This window comes from Haliaeetus albicilla, chromosome 7 (genome assembly GCF_947461875.1).
Source record: "Haliaeetus albicilla chromosome 7, bHalAlb1.1, whole genome shotgun sequence".
Lineage (NCBI taxonomy): Eukaryota > Metazoa > Chordata > Aves > Accipitriformes > Accipitridae > Haliaeetus > Haliaeetus albicilla.
The window spans coordinates 44,212,980-44,229,094 of record NC_091489.1 but is presented as its reverse complement, the minus strand read 5'-3'; the positions used below and the strand labels follow the sequence as shown (position 1 = coordinate 44,229,094).

General features: G+C 54.9%; 1 protein-coding gene across 11 annotated transcripts in view; it reads left to right on the top strand.

Moving 5' to 3' along the window:
- The window catches only part of LOC138686197 (protein CEPU-1), a 350,752-nt gene that overhangs the window by 294,049 nt on the left and 40,588 nt on the right, over window positions 1-16,115 (top strand). For all 11 annotated transcript variants that reach the window (XM_069788155.1, XM_069788159.1, XM_069788163.1 and 8 more), the window contains one exon: window positions 4,078-4,310. In XM_069788155.1, the coding sequence (XP_069644256.1) occupies window positions 4,078-4,310 (233 nt within the window). The remainder of the gene's footprint in view (window positions 1-4,077; window positions 4,311-16,115) is intronic.

The following is a 16,115-nucleotide window of genomic DNA, read 5'->3' as shown; positions in this document are numbered from 1 at the left end:
TGTATGAAGCGTGGGCAGGATCAGTGGTCAGGGCGCTCAGCCGTGGCACCCTGTTGCTTATTTATTCCTGATACTCGATTGTGGCGGCTGCAGTTTGGTCGTGGGCTTATTGGGAGCGGGTCTATGTCTGCAAAGCAGCCTGCTCCCCTCCGGCCAGGGCTGGTTGGTCCCCACCGAGGGCTTTGTTGGCATTTGCAGCCCTGCTCGTCTTTGTGCTTGTGTTACCTGAGGTGGCAGAAAGCTTACGGGGTTGCTTTCCCTCTTCCAATTTCTGTCTTTAATTGGTGTCCCTGCAGCCAGGCAGGCTGTTGGCTGCACCCCTGGGCCCCTCGCACGGGGTGCGGAGGGTCCAGGCACGAGGACTTCGACCGTACGAGCTCAGCCCCTCAGGCTGCGGGGATGCCGGCTGGTTTGGGGGAGAGCAGCCAGTCCCTAATGGACCGGCTTGCTTGTAGAGAGCGGATAGCAAAGCCGAGGAGCTTTGGCCGCGGGAAACGTTAACGGGTCGGGAAAGGGCAGCACCAGCCCGCGCCTGTGTCCGCTTTGCGCCCACCATGCGTCGTTGACTGGGGAGTGTGGGGCAAGGGCATGAGCGGGTTGGGACAGGTAGGGAAGATGTACGCGCACAGCTCTCACCTTTGGTCGGCGCATGCAAACTGTCTTAAAATGCCCAAACGCCGTCGCTTGTGGTCATTTTGAGGCGCCCTCAGTGGCAGCAGGGAGCAGGGGGTCTGGTGCAGAGTGAGGAGTTACCTCTGCAAACCATCGCTCCCTACCCCCAGGATGACACAGCAGTGGTGTGTTAACAGCGTTTCCACCTCCCGGAGGAGAAGCCCTGAGGCTCGGGGCTCTGGGTTTAGAGGGAAAGAAACAGCAGAGAGAGGGAACAGCATCGTCGTCTCCTTGTGCTGACAGACAGCAGTTTTTCACCTTTCTGGAGGAGAAGGCCTTGCCTTCTGAGCAGGAACATAACCAGGATTAAGGATCCTGAGCGAGAAAATTACCTCATCTGTGCTTAATTATTTTTACATCTTCTTTTTGGAGGCGAGCGCTGTTTTCCGGCACCCCGGGGACCTCTCTCCCCCCTCCCTCCCTGGCACATCATGGGCCGAGAGGGAGGGTGAGAGCCTCCAGCGAGGTAGAAGAAGCATCTCGGGCGCTTTGCACCTCGCCAGGAGCAGGGTGGAAAAGGAGGAGGCTACAGGCTCGGCGGTGGCTTTGCTCTCCACCTGCGCTTGGAGCCTGGCTTCCCGGCCGAAGCCAAAGGTTTTCCGCTCGGCTGCTCGCGTGCGGGAGAGGAGGGCTTCCCATCGCTGCGCCGGGCTTCTGGAGAGAGGAGCTGCTGGAGGAGGGAAAGGGGCAGCAGATGGAGGGGCTGGAAGAGCATCGGGTCGCTGCAGCGAGCCTCGGCTGCGGGGACCCCGACCGGCGCTTGCACGAGGAGGACCGGGGCTCAGCACGGCGGGTTGGAAGGAGCGTGACCCGCCGGCCCCTAAATAGCACGCTGTATCCAGAGGTCAAAGTGCATCTTTCCCAGGAGCTGTTTCTGCGCTTTATTATATATATATTGCCTCAGGAGCTTTAGGAGGTAAGGAAGAAAATAAAATAAAATAGCAACTTTAAGCTTGCCGATCCCAGGGACAGAGAAGCGTGTCTAGGTGATAAGAAGAGTTTGTGACCGAGTGCTGTGAAGGGCGAAAGCACTTATTTCACTGTTGCCTCATGCGTTACCTGAGCCCCGTTGCTTTTCAAAAGCACTTAAATGCCCATATGATAGAGGGAATGCTTGGACTGCACACTGTCTGTCTCCATTATTATCCAGGGATCTCTAAGCTGATGCATTTCACAAAAAAACTGGCATGGAGGAGGAGAGAGGAAATATATATTTTTAGTTCAGCCTGCTTACAGGTCCTCAAGGATAATCTCTGCAGAAAAGACCGGTCCGAGAAATTCAAGCCACGTCTGGCTTCTCGTCACCCAGTCCTTCTCTACGATACGGCTTTGGCAGCGAGGGTGGACACCCCTGTGTTCGTTCAGAAGTGCCGCTCGCTGCAACCGTGGGAGCCTATTTCATGGCATTGCAACGGGCAGGCCAGAGCCAAGCACCAAATATCCACCTGCATTTTATTCGAGCCCCATAGGTAGCAGAGCTGATGTTCCAAGTATGATACACTAAAACCATCCTCTGGGAAGAAATCTCAAGTTTTGTTCAACTTGAGCAACTGAACTCTCAGGTTTTGCTCAAGCTGTAATGCAGCTGAGAGCAAGAGCCAAGTTCTTGGTGTTCAGCCCAGGCTGAATCTATTGCGCTTTTTTATGTAGATAATAAAAATCTGCTCACATTTAATTTATTATTATCGTAATATCATTATGGAACAGCAGTAAAATTGTTTAATTTATCGGATGTTTTTCACACCAGAAAGGAGGATGGTGCAGTAGCTTGGGTACTTGCCTAGCAAATCAGCAGGGGAGTCCTGAGCTGCAGACTACTCGTCTCGCCTTGGGCACGTCACCTCACGGTCATCCCTAACCTCCAGATGTTGTGTGTTGAGGCTGAGTGGGTCCTTTAGGCTTCTCCTGTAACGACTGGGGCCAAAGAGATACCTCCAAAAAGAGGCTAGATGAGACAGCTTGACCCGGGTGGGTACCTGTGTCTTCGCTGGCATCAGTAGCAGACATGGGAAGAGAAGTCGCCCGCCGGTAAGGAGACGGCTCACCCTGGGAAAAGGACACAATCCCTGAAGTGTCAGGATGAGTCCACACGCCACAGATACATTCCTCCTTGCCATTTACTCCCCTGCTAGCGCAGTCTGGCATGTATAGCTCATTGAGCCCCTTGCATCCGCTGAGGTTCCCCCGTGTGAAACCTCCCAGAGGCTGCCGTGCTCTTTTTCAGTGCCTCCGAAGTTAATTTGCATCCCAGCCGCTGCACAAGTAATGAAGTAGATTGGGGAGAATATAAACAGTGGATCTTAGCCTGAGAGGTTTTATGCAGGGACATTATCCTCCATCGCCGGCATCCAGCAAAGCGTGGCTAAGTCCTAACAGCTCCGCAATAGCAAACTTGCTCGGAGAGAAGCAGGGTTTTAGCTGGCTTGGGTGGCTGCAGGTTTCTGCTGCCTAGGGAAGGGCTTGGACAGCGGGCAGCCTCTAGGCCCTCTCCTCTTTGCTCATCTGGAGACAATTCGTTTGAAATGGAGCATTCAAACCTTGCTTGGGGATGCGGGGATGGAGCAAAACCGGCCCCCGCTAACGTGGACAGCAAAATAGCGTCCTCCAGGAGCAAAGTCTCAGAAGAGAAGAGGTTTGCACTGTGTTGTCTTCTGGGGGGGCTCAGTTTGTAAATGAGGCTGGATACAGAAGATTTCTACCTCCAAAACATCACTCGATAAGTGGAATGCTTAGCAGGGCTAAGGTGCAGTAAGTGAGGGAGACGCAGCGATGCAGATGATGCGCAGGGAAGGAAGAGCTGACAGAAGGGACAAATGGTAGGAAGCTCAAGGTTTCTCTTTAGAGGTGTGTCAGAGCTGGTTTTCTCCTGAGATAAATTTTCCTCGCTCCTTTGTGAAGCAGTTCAAGCTGCTTTCCCGGCTTCACTTTGCATTTCTTTGCCTGGCTGCAGGGATATGAAGGTCTGCGGAGAGAATGACAAGTGATGGGTTTGGGCAGGAGGTAGCAACCTGCATCCTCCCAAAAAAAACTGTGGTTTGGACTCAGGATGGAGGTTTTGGCTTGGCTCTGGTTGTCTCTGAGTTTGCAAAGGAGCAAATGGGAATGGGGGAGCAAAAGGTCCTTTGGTGACTGGTGCCAGGTGGCTCTGACCTCCCTACATCTGAAATCGTTGTGAAGGTCTTGGAAAAATCTCTGGTGCCACCCGTTTAGATGGATATTGGTGCCCTGAGCACTGCAGGTAAAGCGCTGACATTGTCCTCTTTGGACACTGAAGGCACTTGGTCTCTGCAACCGCTGCTGGCAGCAAAGCTAAAAATAGTGCCAGGAGGACCGGGGGGGCTGCGAAGGGGGAGCGGAGTGCCCAAAACGAGCGTGCTGACGGGTCATCTTTCTGCCTCTCCCCAGGTGCTCCGTGGACAACCGAGTCACCCGAGTGGCCTGGCTGAACCGCAGCAGCATCCTCTATGCCGGCAATGACAAGTGGTGCTTGGACCCTCGGGTGGTGCTCTTGGCCAACACCAAAACCCAGTACAGCATCCAGATCCAAGATGTGGACGTGTACGATGAGGGCCCCTACACCTGCTCCGTGCAGACAGACAATCACCCCAAGACATCGCGTGTCCATCTCATCGTGCAAGGTAAGAGGAAGGGAATTTGTAGAAGGGTTGGGCTCGGTGCTTTGATTTCTGTGCCTCCCTTTCGCCCTATGTCTTCTCCTACGTCGAGCTTGTAAGACAACTTGGTGCAAATGTAGAGGCTGATCAACAGGTTTGGAGAGTCCCAGTGAAGCTGGGCAATGCATTTATCCAACTTTCTTGGAGTAGTCATGGGGCTCTGATCCAGGCCAGCTCTGCCTCCCAAAGTAGTCACTGGCAAACCCATGTTGCTGTTTGTTGTTGTTCTTGCATTTTGATGGGGTTTTTTGTTTTCCATGCTGGAGGCAATGCTTGAAGTCAAACTTGTGTTGGGGGAAAAGAGAGAGCTGGCAGATTTGTGTACTTTGCGGGGGTGTGTGTATGCCTACCAACAATATGTGTTTGTGTGTTGAAACACTGTACTTCTGTGAGGAGGAGGAGGAGGAGGAAGGCCGGCATGGGGTGGCAGAGTGAGGCTGCGCGGTCCATGGGGTGCGTACGTGCGCTCTTCAGGAGGCGTACAGGCACACGTGGGCTCTCGAGAGGGGACATACGAGCCTGGCCACACGCGATGGTCAAGCAGATGGGTGTTCATGCAAGATAGCTCCCGTGTCCGTGCTGCAGGACTTGGGGGGGACGTGCGCTGGGCAAGGGGGAGCCTGCGTGGTGGGACATACGGGGCCCTCTGCGCTCTTAGGGAGGCAGTCTCGGGGAAGATTAATGGAAACTGTCTAATCCCTTGCTAGCAACCTTTTTTCCTTCTTCTGTGATTTGGCCAGGAGCCCTTTTAGCATGACATACCAGCTTGAGTATCGGAATCTCGTCTCGGGCTAATTTTCGAATGCTGATGGGTGTATTGATTTGGAAACAAGCTGGGTTAAAAAGGCATTGGTCTTGTACACAGAGTCGGGTTGAGCTAATCCACCGTCGATATGCCAGGCCTGAGCGTTATTGACAGCCTAATGAATAGAAGGGGGGGAAAAAACCCCAACTCAGGGCCTTTATTTCCCCCCTCCCTCCCTTCCCGTTTTCTCTTTTCTCTTCGAGCAATCGAGCAAACTAAACAGAGCCGGACTTTCTCCATCTCCATTAACAGCGGAGAGAAAGCGGATGCATTGCCAGCCCGGGTCCTTGCTGTTTATCTTGCAATCTGTTATTACCTGCCTGAGTTTCTTAAGCCAAAGTCGATCACGCGCAAGTTCTGAAGTCGCTATCAGACGCTGGGGTGACGCAGGACAATTTCTATCTCTTCTCTTCTGCTTCCCGTTTCCTCACCTAAATTTCCTGTATCACCAGGCATCCAAGTCCATCCCTCCTGTGCCTTGCTATATCATTAGGAAGAGATGTTTGGGTACTGGAGGAAAAGGTCGTATCTTAACTCCTTGCAGCGGTACAGTTAAGTACTGGGGGATTCGGTGATGAGCTCAATCCTATAACTGCTGAATATCCTCACCGCTGCCGATAGAAATACCAGCTCTCAGGAGCAGGCCCCCTAATTTCAAGAGCTATTACTTGGCTCACCCAGCCCTTTCTTGGGTGGAAGGTGGCAAGAGCGTAACGCGCAGCAAGACGCTGGAGCGGGACGTGAAAGTGAATATTGTGTCCAATTAAAGGGAAGCCTGCCGTAATGATCCCGATTAAAATTTGGCTGGGGTGCCAGGATTGACTCTCCCGCCTTGGAAAATGGACCCAATAAATACGCAAGCCAGTATAATCCTGTCCTAAATGATGTCCAGCTTGTGGGAAGCAGCGCTAACCCCTCCCTCCCAGGAAAGCAGGGTGTCCAAGCGCCAGATTTGAGGGATGTGCCAAGTTGAGCGTGTGGCTGTGGGTCCTCTTGCCCCTTCCTGCAGCCTGATAGGAAAGGAGAAGCGGTGAGAGGAGGTGGGAGAGGGGGGTCTCCCCTTTTAAACAGGGTTAGTCCAGGTGCAGCCAGAAAGGGAGAGGTGTGCAGGTTGCTCTAAGCAGGTCCTGACTTTCCCCTTGCTGCACAAGGAAAGGGCCTGGGGCGCAGCTCTGGAGGCAGGAGTACCCCAGCCTCTGAGGATGCAATTAAATCGTGCCCCCGGGGCAGGCTGCACTCTCCAAAGGGACTGGCCGTGGTGGGCTATGAGCTCTTCCCATTCCAGCCGGGATGTCAGCAGCCTGCTGCTCCCCTCGGCAGGCGTGACGGGTGCCTATCAGCTAGGGTCCGAGCGCCCTCAGCCCACGCCATGCATCCCTCCTTCTCCCCAGGTTTAGGGGATATCACTGGGAAACGGCCGCGGACGGAGGGAGCGAGGAGCTGGGGCATCGCTGGTGTCTGCCAAGGGCTGCTGGAGGAGGCGGTGGTATGGGGGAAAAGAGCAAAAACCAGAAGAGGGATGGGGGTGAGAGAAGGAGCTTCCTTTAGGGTATGAGGATTGGGGATGGTCCCCCAAGGCAGCGGGAGAGAATCGGCTAGAAACCACTGGGAACCAAGGATGTCCACGCTGCAGCCAGGGAAGCGCTGTACGTTTATTTCTAGGTTGACTGTATTGATGGCTGAGATCCCAAAATAGGTGGGTAGAAGGCACCTCAAGAGCTAATTTAGCCCATCCCCCTGCAACGAGGCAGAGACATCGCTGGCAAACACGTTTGAAAGCTATTCTTGAAAATCTTTAACAAAGCAGGTTCTTCAGTCTCCCTAGACGATCTATTCTACTGCTTCGCTACCTTTATAATTAGAAAATGTATAGCTAATATCTAACTTAAACCTTCTTTGTTGCAAATGAAGTGGAGTTTTTCTCAGCCTATCCCCAGCGGATGTGGGGAACAATTGATCAATGTCCTCTTTGTAACAACCTTTTGCTTTTGGGAAGGTTGTTATCGTGTTGCCCCTTAGCCACCTTCTTTCTGAAATGATGCAAGCCCCATTTCTCCTACCTTTCCTCATCGGTCAGGCTTTCAGAAACGCTTGTCAGTCTTGAAATCCTGCTACAAAAGGCAAAAGGTGATCGCTGCCGATCCAGGAATAGCAGGTCGGTGCATCTCTCCTTCCCGCTGCCTCTGTGCTAATGTGGGACAAATGAGCCCGGGAAGGAGCCGACAGACCCTTGGCATTGAATGCATCAAAGTTCAGACCTGCTATTTCGGGGACTGCTTTAAATGAGGTCAGGCTGGGTGTTGGTAATGCCAAGTTGATGTGAGCCAACAACATAGCTGCAAAACATACAAGGAGGTTCCCGGCACCTGGATCTCCCCAGGAAAGAAGCTCCCAGACTACAGCTGGACCTAAAATAAACAGCTCAGGGAGCGTCCATGTCAATCGGCAGCATCTGGAAGGTGGTCCCTGCCTGTCCCGCTCACTCAGCCCTCATTTCTTCTTAGGAGGAGTTGCCGTAAGACCAGACAAAGCACGGGGAAGCAGTGCTGCCTGCGTTTGCAGGAGTCTGCCTTGGACCCTGGGAAGAGCGAGGTGTTTCTGGGTGAAAATCCCTAAGAGGCAAAATCTAGGGAAGCCCCACTTGCCGCAGGCGAGGTCTGAACTTGGAGGGACGCAGAAACCCAGAGCGAGAAGGAGGATTTGGGCCCCGTTGACCTCTGAGGAGCGATGCTTTCCCTTCCTCTCCTCTCCTGTATCCCACTCTGGTTTCCTTAGCAAGTCCCACTTCTTGCCCCTGCAGCAGCATCGCAGGCGCAGCCTCCCCCTTCTCCCCGCAGGACACTTCAAGCTATTTGAGCTGTTCTCTGGGTTCCTGGGTTTAAAAGAGAGAGGCGAGGCAGGAGGAGGAGGAGGACGGTGTCTGGAAAGCTCTTATTTGTATTGATAATAAGCCGTCTCCAATGCGCGCCTGCAAAACACTCCCACTGCCTTGTAAGATGCATTAAGGAAAGTTGGCCTTATCTCGGCGCGGGAAATGGACTTGGGGAAGGAGGCACAGAGCCTGCCAGAGTTTAATCTCACTTAGGCACACAAATTTGCATGATAGAAAATGGTGGAATTTTAGTGCTTAGAAAGAAAGAAAGAAAGAGAAGGAAAAAAAAAAAAAAAGGCAGGCAACTGGGGGATATTAGCGCTTTCCCGCTTCTTTATCAGTTTCCTTGGCCCTATCTGGCTCTTTCTGTTGTCACTGAAGCAACTAATCACCCCTCCCCTTTTGTTTGGTGTAAATGAGTTTTCCCACTCCTTCCCGGGCCCGGGTTAATCTGCAAATCCCTGCCTTTGTTTGGGAGTTAATTACCTGCTCGCCAGAGTCGGGGGGCTGCGGGCACAGGTGGCACAGGGCCGCCCCGGTGGCGGGGGGCACACGTGGCGTGCCGGTGGCACCTCGCTCGGCGCCGAGGCCGCCCCGGGAGCATCGCTGCCAAGGTGTGCGCCGGCGAGATAAAGCCACCGGTGGGGTTGCGGCACCTGAGCCGGCTTTGTTTCAAGCGCCGAACTCTGCCCAATTAATTTTCCTTTGATGCCATAAGCCCCTTTCACTCGTGGGAGCATACGGATAACTTTTTGCGGCCGCTTTTCTGCCTTACGCCAGGATGCGTGGGAAACGCCTGCCCTGCCGAATGGAGGGGCAGCGGTTCGCGTGGCGGCACAGGCTGAGAAGGAAGGATCGGTCCCCGCAGTCGTCATCACTCTTGTCGAAAAGACCTCAAGGTGGCTTGCAGGGAAAACAGAGTAGGTGGGTGGGAATGCGTTGCTTGTGCCTGGCTTTTTTTTTTTTTTTTTTTTTTTGGCTGGAGATGCTCGGAGCGTTCCTGACCAGTCCGTGGGGCTGAGCCTGTCCCCTGCACCACCAAAGCCACTGGTGCTGGGGGTGAGGAGGGGCAGAGGGATTTGCTCAGCGGCAGCGAGGGTGCATAGACGTTGGCCACGTATGAAGCCCCGGGCTGAGGTTTCACGCTGGGCAGGATGCTTCCCAGCAGAAACCACCGGAGCTGCTTCTGCAGTGGGTTTTTCTGGTGTGTCCGCACCATTTTTCCCCCGTGAGAGCAGCTGTCCTTTCTAGAAGCAAAAGCAGGTTTACATAATGCCTTCTAAAAGGCACGCGGAGAGTTTTGAGAGCGTCTCCAAACCGGCGGAGGGGAGGAAACCAGCGGCACAAAATCGAAATCCTCCCTTGCTTCGCCTGCGCTCTCGGCTCCTTTGACTGATGCATTCCTTCCCCATCTCTCTTTTGTTGCTAATCACCGTCCCTCCGTCAAAGCGTCTTTTTCTTTTGTATCAGGGCTGTTGTCGAGGACTGAAGGTCTCCCACGCGCTCTCGCGCGCTGTCCTAGTTGTTGGCTTTCTATCCCCGTTTCGCTCTGCCCCCGGGGGAGCACCTCTGCTGCTCCCACATCCATCGCTGCCCCCTGATCTCTCCGTCTCCCTTCCAAGGTTACCAGCCCTCGGTTTTCCGCAGGGGCCCGTCAGCCCAGCGGGTGGGTTTAACCCACTGACGCGCTCGTCCGTGCTCCCTCGCGGAGCGGCCCCATACCCGGCATGCGGCTGGGCAGGCTCCCTCCGGCCTCCCCCGAGTCACTTGACCTCTTTGCAAATCAATTTAACATCTGTGAGGCAGAGATAATAATTGTCACCTACTTCACAGGGGGGTTGATGAGGATTAATTCATTAATGTCGACAGAGGTCTTTGAAGATGGAACGCGCTATTTGAGAGCTAAACGTTATTATTAATTAGCAATTATATCATGGGGCAGGAGGGGGGGAAAGCGGAGACTCCAGAGCCCATACTGGAAGCGCTGGCTCCCGGCTCACACGCCTGCCCTTGCCGCAGCTTCGGGCTGCCCCAGTTACGCGCCCGCTCTTGCTGCTGGAGGATGGCAGGCGCGCCGCATCCCACTGGGGACGCATCCCACTCGTGCTGCGGCACGTCCCCCTTCCTGGAGCGCGTGGGTGAGCCCTGCTGGTGCAGGGGGAGTAAAAGAGTGGGAAGGGATGGGGAGGTGAACGGCGCTCAAGCGCGTTGACCGCTGTCCTCGTTAGCAAGAGCGCAAGTTGGTTAACGGAGAAGTAGCGGTGAAGGGAAGGCGTCCTCCGTGCTTGCCTGGCACCCCGGCGATGCCAGCGGGCCAGGCGCTGCCAGACCCACGGGAAGATGTATCCTGTTCCCGAGGAGAAATAATTGGCAGGAGAACAGAGCGAGGGGAAGGAAGAAGCAGTGATTCATAGGACACGCAGACCGTTTTCATTTCCTTCATGTTTTTCTTTTTTTTGCGTACACCAAGGCTGTGACTGATTTCTCTGTTTTTCTCCCCCGGCGAACTGCTAATGCTGTAATCCGGCGTGTTGCGGGCTTCCCCTAAGCAGTGCCGACACGAACCCTTCGCGGTCCCCGCCGGCTGCCCTGCGCCCTGGTGCTGGGACAGCGCATCGATGCCCTCTGGGACCGTTTCCACCTCCCACCCCCCCCGTGGCTCTGCTCTTTCCCTCCTCCCTAGCTGCAGCCGCGTCCACTTTTGTGGCGGCAAGGTGAGCTCGGCGTAACTCTCTTTACTACTCCCTCAGAGAGGGGTAGAGCCGCGGAGGCTGCCCCCTGATCACCCCTCTTCTAGAAAACAAGAGCTTACTCCTCTCCGAGCCTTTCTGAGCGTGCGAGCTCCCGGCGGCCCCATTCACCCATCCTCTCCGAAGGCTTTCAGGGAGAGGTTATCCACCTCACCTGGAGCCCTTCAACATCAGCTAACGCCTTCAGCGGAGCGGGTGAAACCGGGAGGCCAGCGGCACCCTGCACCCACAGCTCTCCAAGCGGGGGCCGGAGGAGGACTCGGGTTGTCCGCGGGTCTCGCGCTCGCCCCCTGCGTGTGCCGGGTCCCCCTCCTTCCCCGCGGACTTCGCTGGCCGAAAGGGGTGGCACGGCAGCACCCGTGCCGCCGGGATGCACGTCGGGGCATCTCCCCGCCGCCGCAGACGGTTTCCAGAGTACCGTTGTTTGGTGTGGTAAAGCCGGTGGGGGTTTAACGAGGTCACTGCAGTTTAATGCTACTGCGGTAATCTCTTTTGTTTTACTACATTAAAATATTTGCGGTGGAACGGTCGGACCGCTGTAATGCGATAGCGCTACCTTAATGTTATTGTTACCATGGTAACGCTAATGGCGGCTCAATAACATTATTGCAATTTAATCTTATGACAATAAAATTAAGGGTAGAACAGTGAGACCTCAACAATGTAACGTTACTACAGTAACAGCATTGTTATCGTAATCGCGGGAGCAGAGTCAACTCGTCGTAGTGTAACATTGGTACCAGCGCTTTATTGTTACTATAGTAACGCGGAGCATCCGCCGAAAGTCACGGCAGGGGATGAATGGGAGGAGACGTCACCGGTGCGCCGGTACTACAGCTACCCCAGGGTTGTCGGTACAGGAAGGTCACGCCGGAGTGAAGTCACCTTACTTGCTTAATTCCACAATTGCGGTGTTTTTATCGGGGCCTTTCTTCTTCTCCCTCTGTTGCCGGAGCTCTTTGGAGCGGGTCTGTTGTTTTAGCAGCAGTAACTCTGCAGGGAAGGATTTAAAGCGCTGCCTCCATCCAGTTCCAGATCCTTCTGCCCAGCGTTTTATAGCATGTGGCTGTTATGGAGCGATAACATTTTATATTTATATGTCATCTTCCATCGTGAAGGATCCCGGCACAAGCCACAAATTATTGCTGTGCTGCAGGGCCCGGCAGGCAACCCGGCGCGCGCTGCGTGCGAGAGGAGGGGGTTTCATCCAAGGGCGCCGGAGCTCGGATGAAAGGCTTTGCTGCCCCGGAGAGACACCTACCGCTAACACCTACCTGCTGGGCACTGAGCCCTACGCAAGCGAGAGTCTCCTTTGGTTCGAGGACCTAATCCCGAGTCCCCAGACTTTGCGAGACGGGGCGAGGGTCTTTGTGCATCCCGAGCTGCGTGCCCCAGGCAGTGCCCTCCGTCGCCTGGGTGGGCACGGGGAAAACTACCCCCCTTCCCAGCTGGCAGTGCAGCTCGTATCAGGGCTGGAAAGGCTCGGCGGGGTAGGCAGGCAGCGAGGCTTGCTGCTGCAAAAGGCGTTTATTATTGCAGCGCTGGTGCTTGCAGGGGAGGCTCCGCAGCTCAGCATCAGTTGTCAGCGTTTCACGCAGCCTCAGGCGTGGCGGTGGTGAGGTTGGATATGGCTCAAGCAAGCGGTGTCCTGCCCGGGGCTGCGAGATCGAACGTCTTGGAGCATCTGTTCCTCAGGCTCACTCGTTCAGCCCGGTTTCGTGGGGCTCGCCCCAAATCTGCCAAACGTCGGCCGAGCGTGGCTGCTGGGGTAGCTGCCGATTTTGCACAAGGCGCAGGTGACATCTCTGTGCCACGCAGGGGCTCGCTGCAGTTTTCTCCAGCCTCCAGGGGAGGGAGTCAGAGCTGCCGATCTGTCCCCAGCATCTCGGCCGCATCCCTGCCGCATCCCTCGTCCTGCCCAAGGATGCGCGCTTGCCATGCCACTGCGCCTGCCAGCCGGGTTGGATGCCCCGGTTGCTCGCTTGCACCCCTGAACTACCTTCACTGCCTTCTCTCTGGCTTGGTAGGCAGGGATTTATCCTCTGCTTTGAGCCCTTGCGCTCCCTCCTGGCTTCTCAGCCCTCGTCCATCCCTTGGCGGCTCTTCTCGGTGCATTTGAAACCTGAATTTGGGTGCGCTGCCGCCTGCTTGCCCGCATTTCACCAGCCCAGCCTCCAGCCCTAGCACAAATCTGGGCCTGTTCCGCGAGGCAGCTGCTTGGCTCCCCTTGTGCATCAGCATTTGATCTCTCTCTATGGGTATTTGGACTCTGACCACCGCTGTAATTCCTTGTTTGTCCTTTAATAAAAGACCCGTGAGCCCCCTTGACACCGGAGCTGGAATCGGTGGGACCTGGGGCGTCCTGCGTGCCAGCTCTTCGTGGCAATCTGGTACTGCATCTGTCCTGCCAAACCGGCTCCTCCGGGAGTTACGTGTTTGAAAACACGAGCAGCGGCTCATCTCCCATTCAGTGTTTTTCTCCATCATTTGCTTTATTAAATATTGATTTTCTGTTGCATTATTAAACCTTAAGTCCCGAGCATAAATTCAGAGTTGATACTTTAATCTGGCTCTTCTTTTTGGCCTTTAGAACTGATTTTTCCGGCCAGTCCCCCCGGAGGCAAGTCCAGAAGCGAAAGCCTGTTGCAGAGGCTCAGGGAGTCGGAGAGCAGGAGCAGGGGGCTCTTCCCGAGGGAGTTTGGTCTCTTTGGTGCAGCCTTTGCCATCGAAGGCGGCATCCACAGGGATCCTGGCTTGCAATCCTGCACAGACCATGGGTGAAAGGAGGTTGGGGAGGCATCAGCCAGGCTTTTCAGGGAAGTTTGTATGTGCCTGTCTGGGGGATGGATAGAGCCCTCTCTCTTTTTTTTTTTTTTTTTTTTTTGATAGCGTGGAGGGATTGCAGTCCGAAAGGGGAATTTAGTCTGGAGCCGCTGCGTGGGCAGAGTGTCCGTGAGGCGTCCCTGCGAGTGCCCCGCTCTGTTTGCTCCCTAGGGATTTTGCTGCCTCGCTCCACCAAAATTGCCGTGCTCAGGAGCAGCGCTCTGTGCCGGGGAAGAAAGCCGCAGATGGCGATGCCTTGTCCTAAATGCATCTCTCAAAATGCAGCTCCTGGGCGATGCTGTACAAAGCTGTGCTTTTCTGCCATACAAATCCCCCCCTCCCCGGCGAAACCAGAAGTCGGTCTCAGCCAAAACTCCAGGCAAAGCCAGAGGCGTGCGGGTGGTGGGATCGCTGCCGGTGCCAGGCTCGACAAAGCCACCGGCCAGGCGGGAGCGGTGCAGGCGGCCACCGGCACGTCCTCGGTAGCCAAGGTGGGTCGTGTTGACCCGCACCGGCTGGGCTTCGCTCGCCTCCCCTTCCCTATCGGAGAGCTGCACGCAGCCAGCCGCTGCCAAAGCCCCGCGCTGCCAGCAACCAGGTGTCTGAACATGTTTCCAGAGCCAAGATAATTCCGCAGCCAAAAGGGAGGAGGGGGAAGCAGTGTGGCAGCGCTGGCAGGTTCAGAAGGATCAAAAAAAAAATAAGGAGGAAAAAAAAAAAAAGAAAAGAAAAGAAAGGCAGGGGGAGGCTTGCAAACGGCTTTTGGATCCCCATCCAAACGGGGCACGCTGGGCGGCATGAAACCCGCGCCTGGCAGCCAGCGCGCTGAGCAGTGATTTAAAACCAGGCTCCCAGTGGCAGGGAAAGAGGCAGAGGGGGAAGCAGATGTGAACACAATGCCGGAGATAAAGGAGAGGCCAAGGGAACAGCTGCCGAAGAGCCGGCCCGGCCCTGCCGCCTCCTGCGGCGGGCACCGAGCGCTAGAAAAGCTCCAGCAAATATCCACGAGCTTAAGGATGGGCTGAAGGGAGTCACTGAACCCATGGGAGAGTGAAGTGGAGGACTAGGGGGGAAACGTGGTGTTTTCTGCGCGTTTTTTTTCTTGGGTTTTGAAGGAGAGGTTGAAGCTCGGAGAAGGGGGGTTTCATTGAAACACGGGGAGAGTTGTGATCTTGTTTTGCCCTTCTTTTCCCATCTGTTCTGGTGCTGCAATGGAGGAGAAAGAGATTTGGCAACGGGGAAAGGGGAGGAAAAGTGGGAAGCAGAGAACAAAAAGGCAGGGACCTTTGGAAAAGAGGTGGGTATGTGGTCCTTCAGAAAAGACGTGGAAATACGGTCTTGAAAGATTTCTGGTTTGGGTTTTCGGGGTCTGGCTGGTTGTCTGTCTGAGCAGCTGGTGGTGCGGAATAGCAGTGAGTTCCCTCTGCCCCGTGCCTTGGAAACGAGGTGGCTTTGCTTGTTAGTCCAGGGCCGGATCCCTGGAAGAGCCCTACAGCACGGCCCCACCGGCTGCAGGCAAGGGGATGGGGAGGTCTCATTGCTCTAGGTGGACCCATGCTCGTTTTTCGTGTCTGGGTTGCTGATGCCATCTAGCCAGCAGTAGAGATGCCCAGAAGACTTCAGCTCTGGGTTCCTCTCCTTTCCTCCAGTAGCATCTAGTGTAAGACTGGGACAAGGCAGTGAAGGTTGCAGACCCTGACCTGGCTTGCTGTCCTACATGAGATGAGCCGAACAGGTCTCAGTCCACCCCGTTCGCTGCCAAAGCCTCCCCATCACCGAGCCCTCGCGGTGAGTGGGCTCCCCAAATTGTACCCGGGGCTGTCCTTGCCTGGACCAGCCTCGAGACGAGGGGTCAACAGAGATGTCTTCTCCATGGTTTGCCCTCCTTGTAATCCCTCCTCCTCCCAGCCAGCCCGAGATCTTCAGCCTTTGATCCTCCTCCTCTTTTGCAAACACTTCCCTCCGCTTGTGGAATTAAATCTCTCTCGCAGTGTTTTCCTTCCCTATCTTTTCTTTTTGGCCGAGTCTGTCTGAAATATTATTTTTTTTTCGCTCCTTCAGCAGCAGGGCTATAAAATTGATGGCCTCGCCAAGCTTTCCGAGCTGAACATTAAACCCTTCCTGCCTTGGCTCCAACAGGAGTTCATTACTTTCTGAAAAGCTTCGTTGTCTGTTTGTGCTCAGATGATTGTTGTTGTGGAGGGGAGGATGCTGTCAGCGGAGACAGAGGAGGAGGGGCTGGATTTGGCCAGGACTGCTTTGTAATCAAACCCTACTCTCTTTCGTTTTAGCGAATTTTCAAATGGAAAATGGCCTCTTTTAGCAAAATTGAAATACCGGCACCCTCCCGAAGGCAGGAGCACAAAACTCAGGCCCCTAATTAACATGCAGCAAAAGGTTGCGTCGCTCTTGGAGGCGCTAGGAAAACGCTGCTTTGCAAATTGCCTGCGAGGACGATGCTCAGCCCTGGGCAGGCGGGAGCAGGGGGCTGCTCCGATCGCCCCGGGCTTAATCCCTGG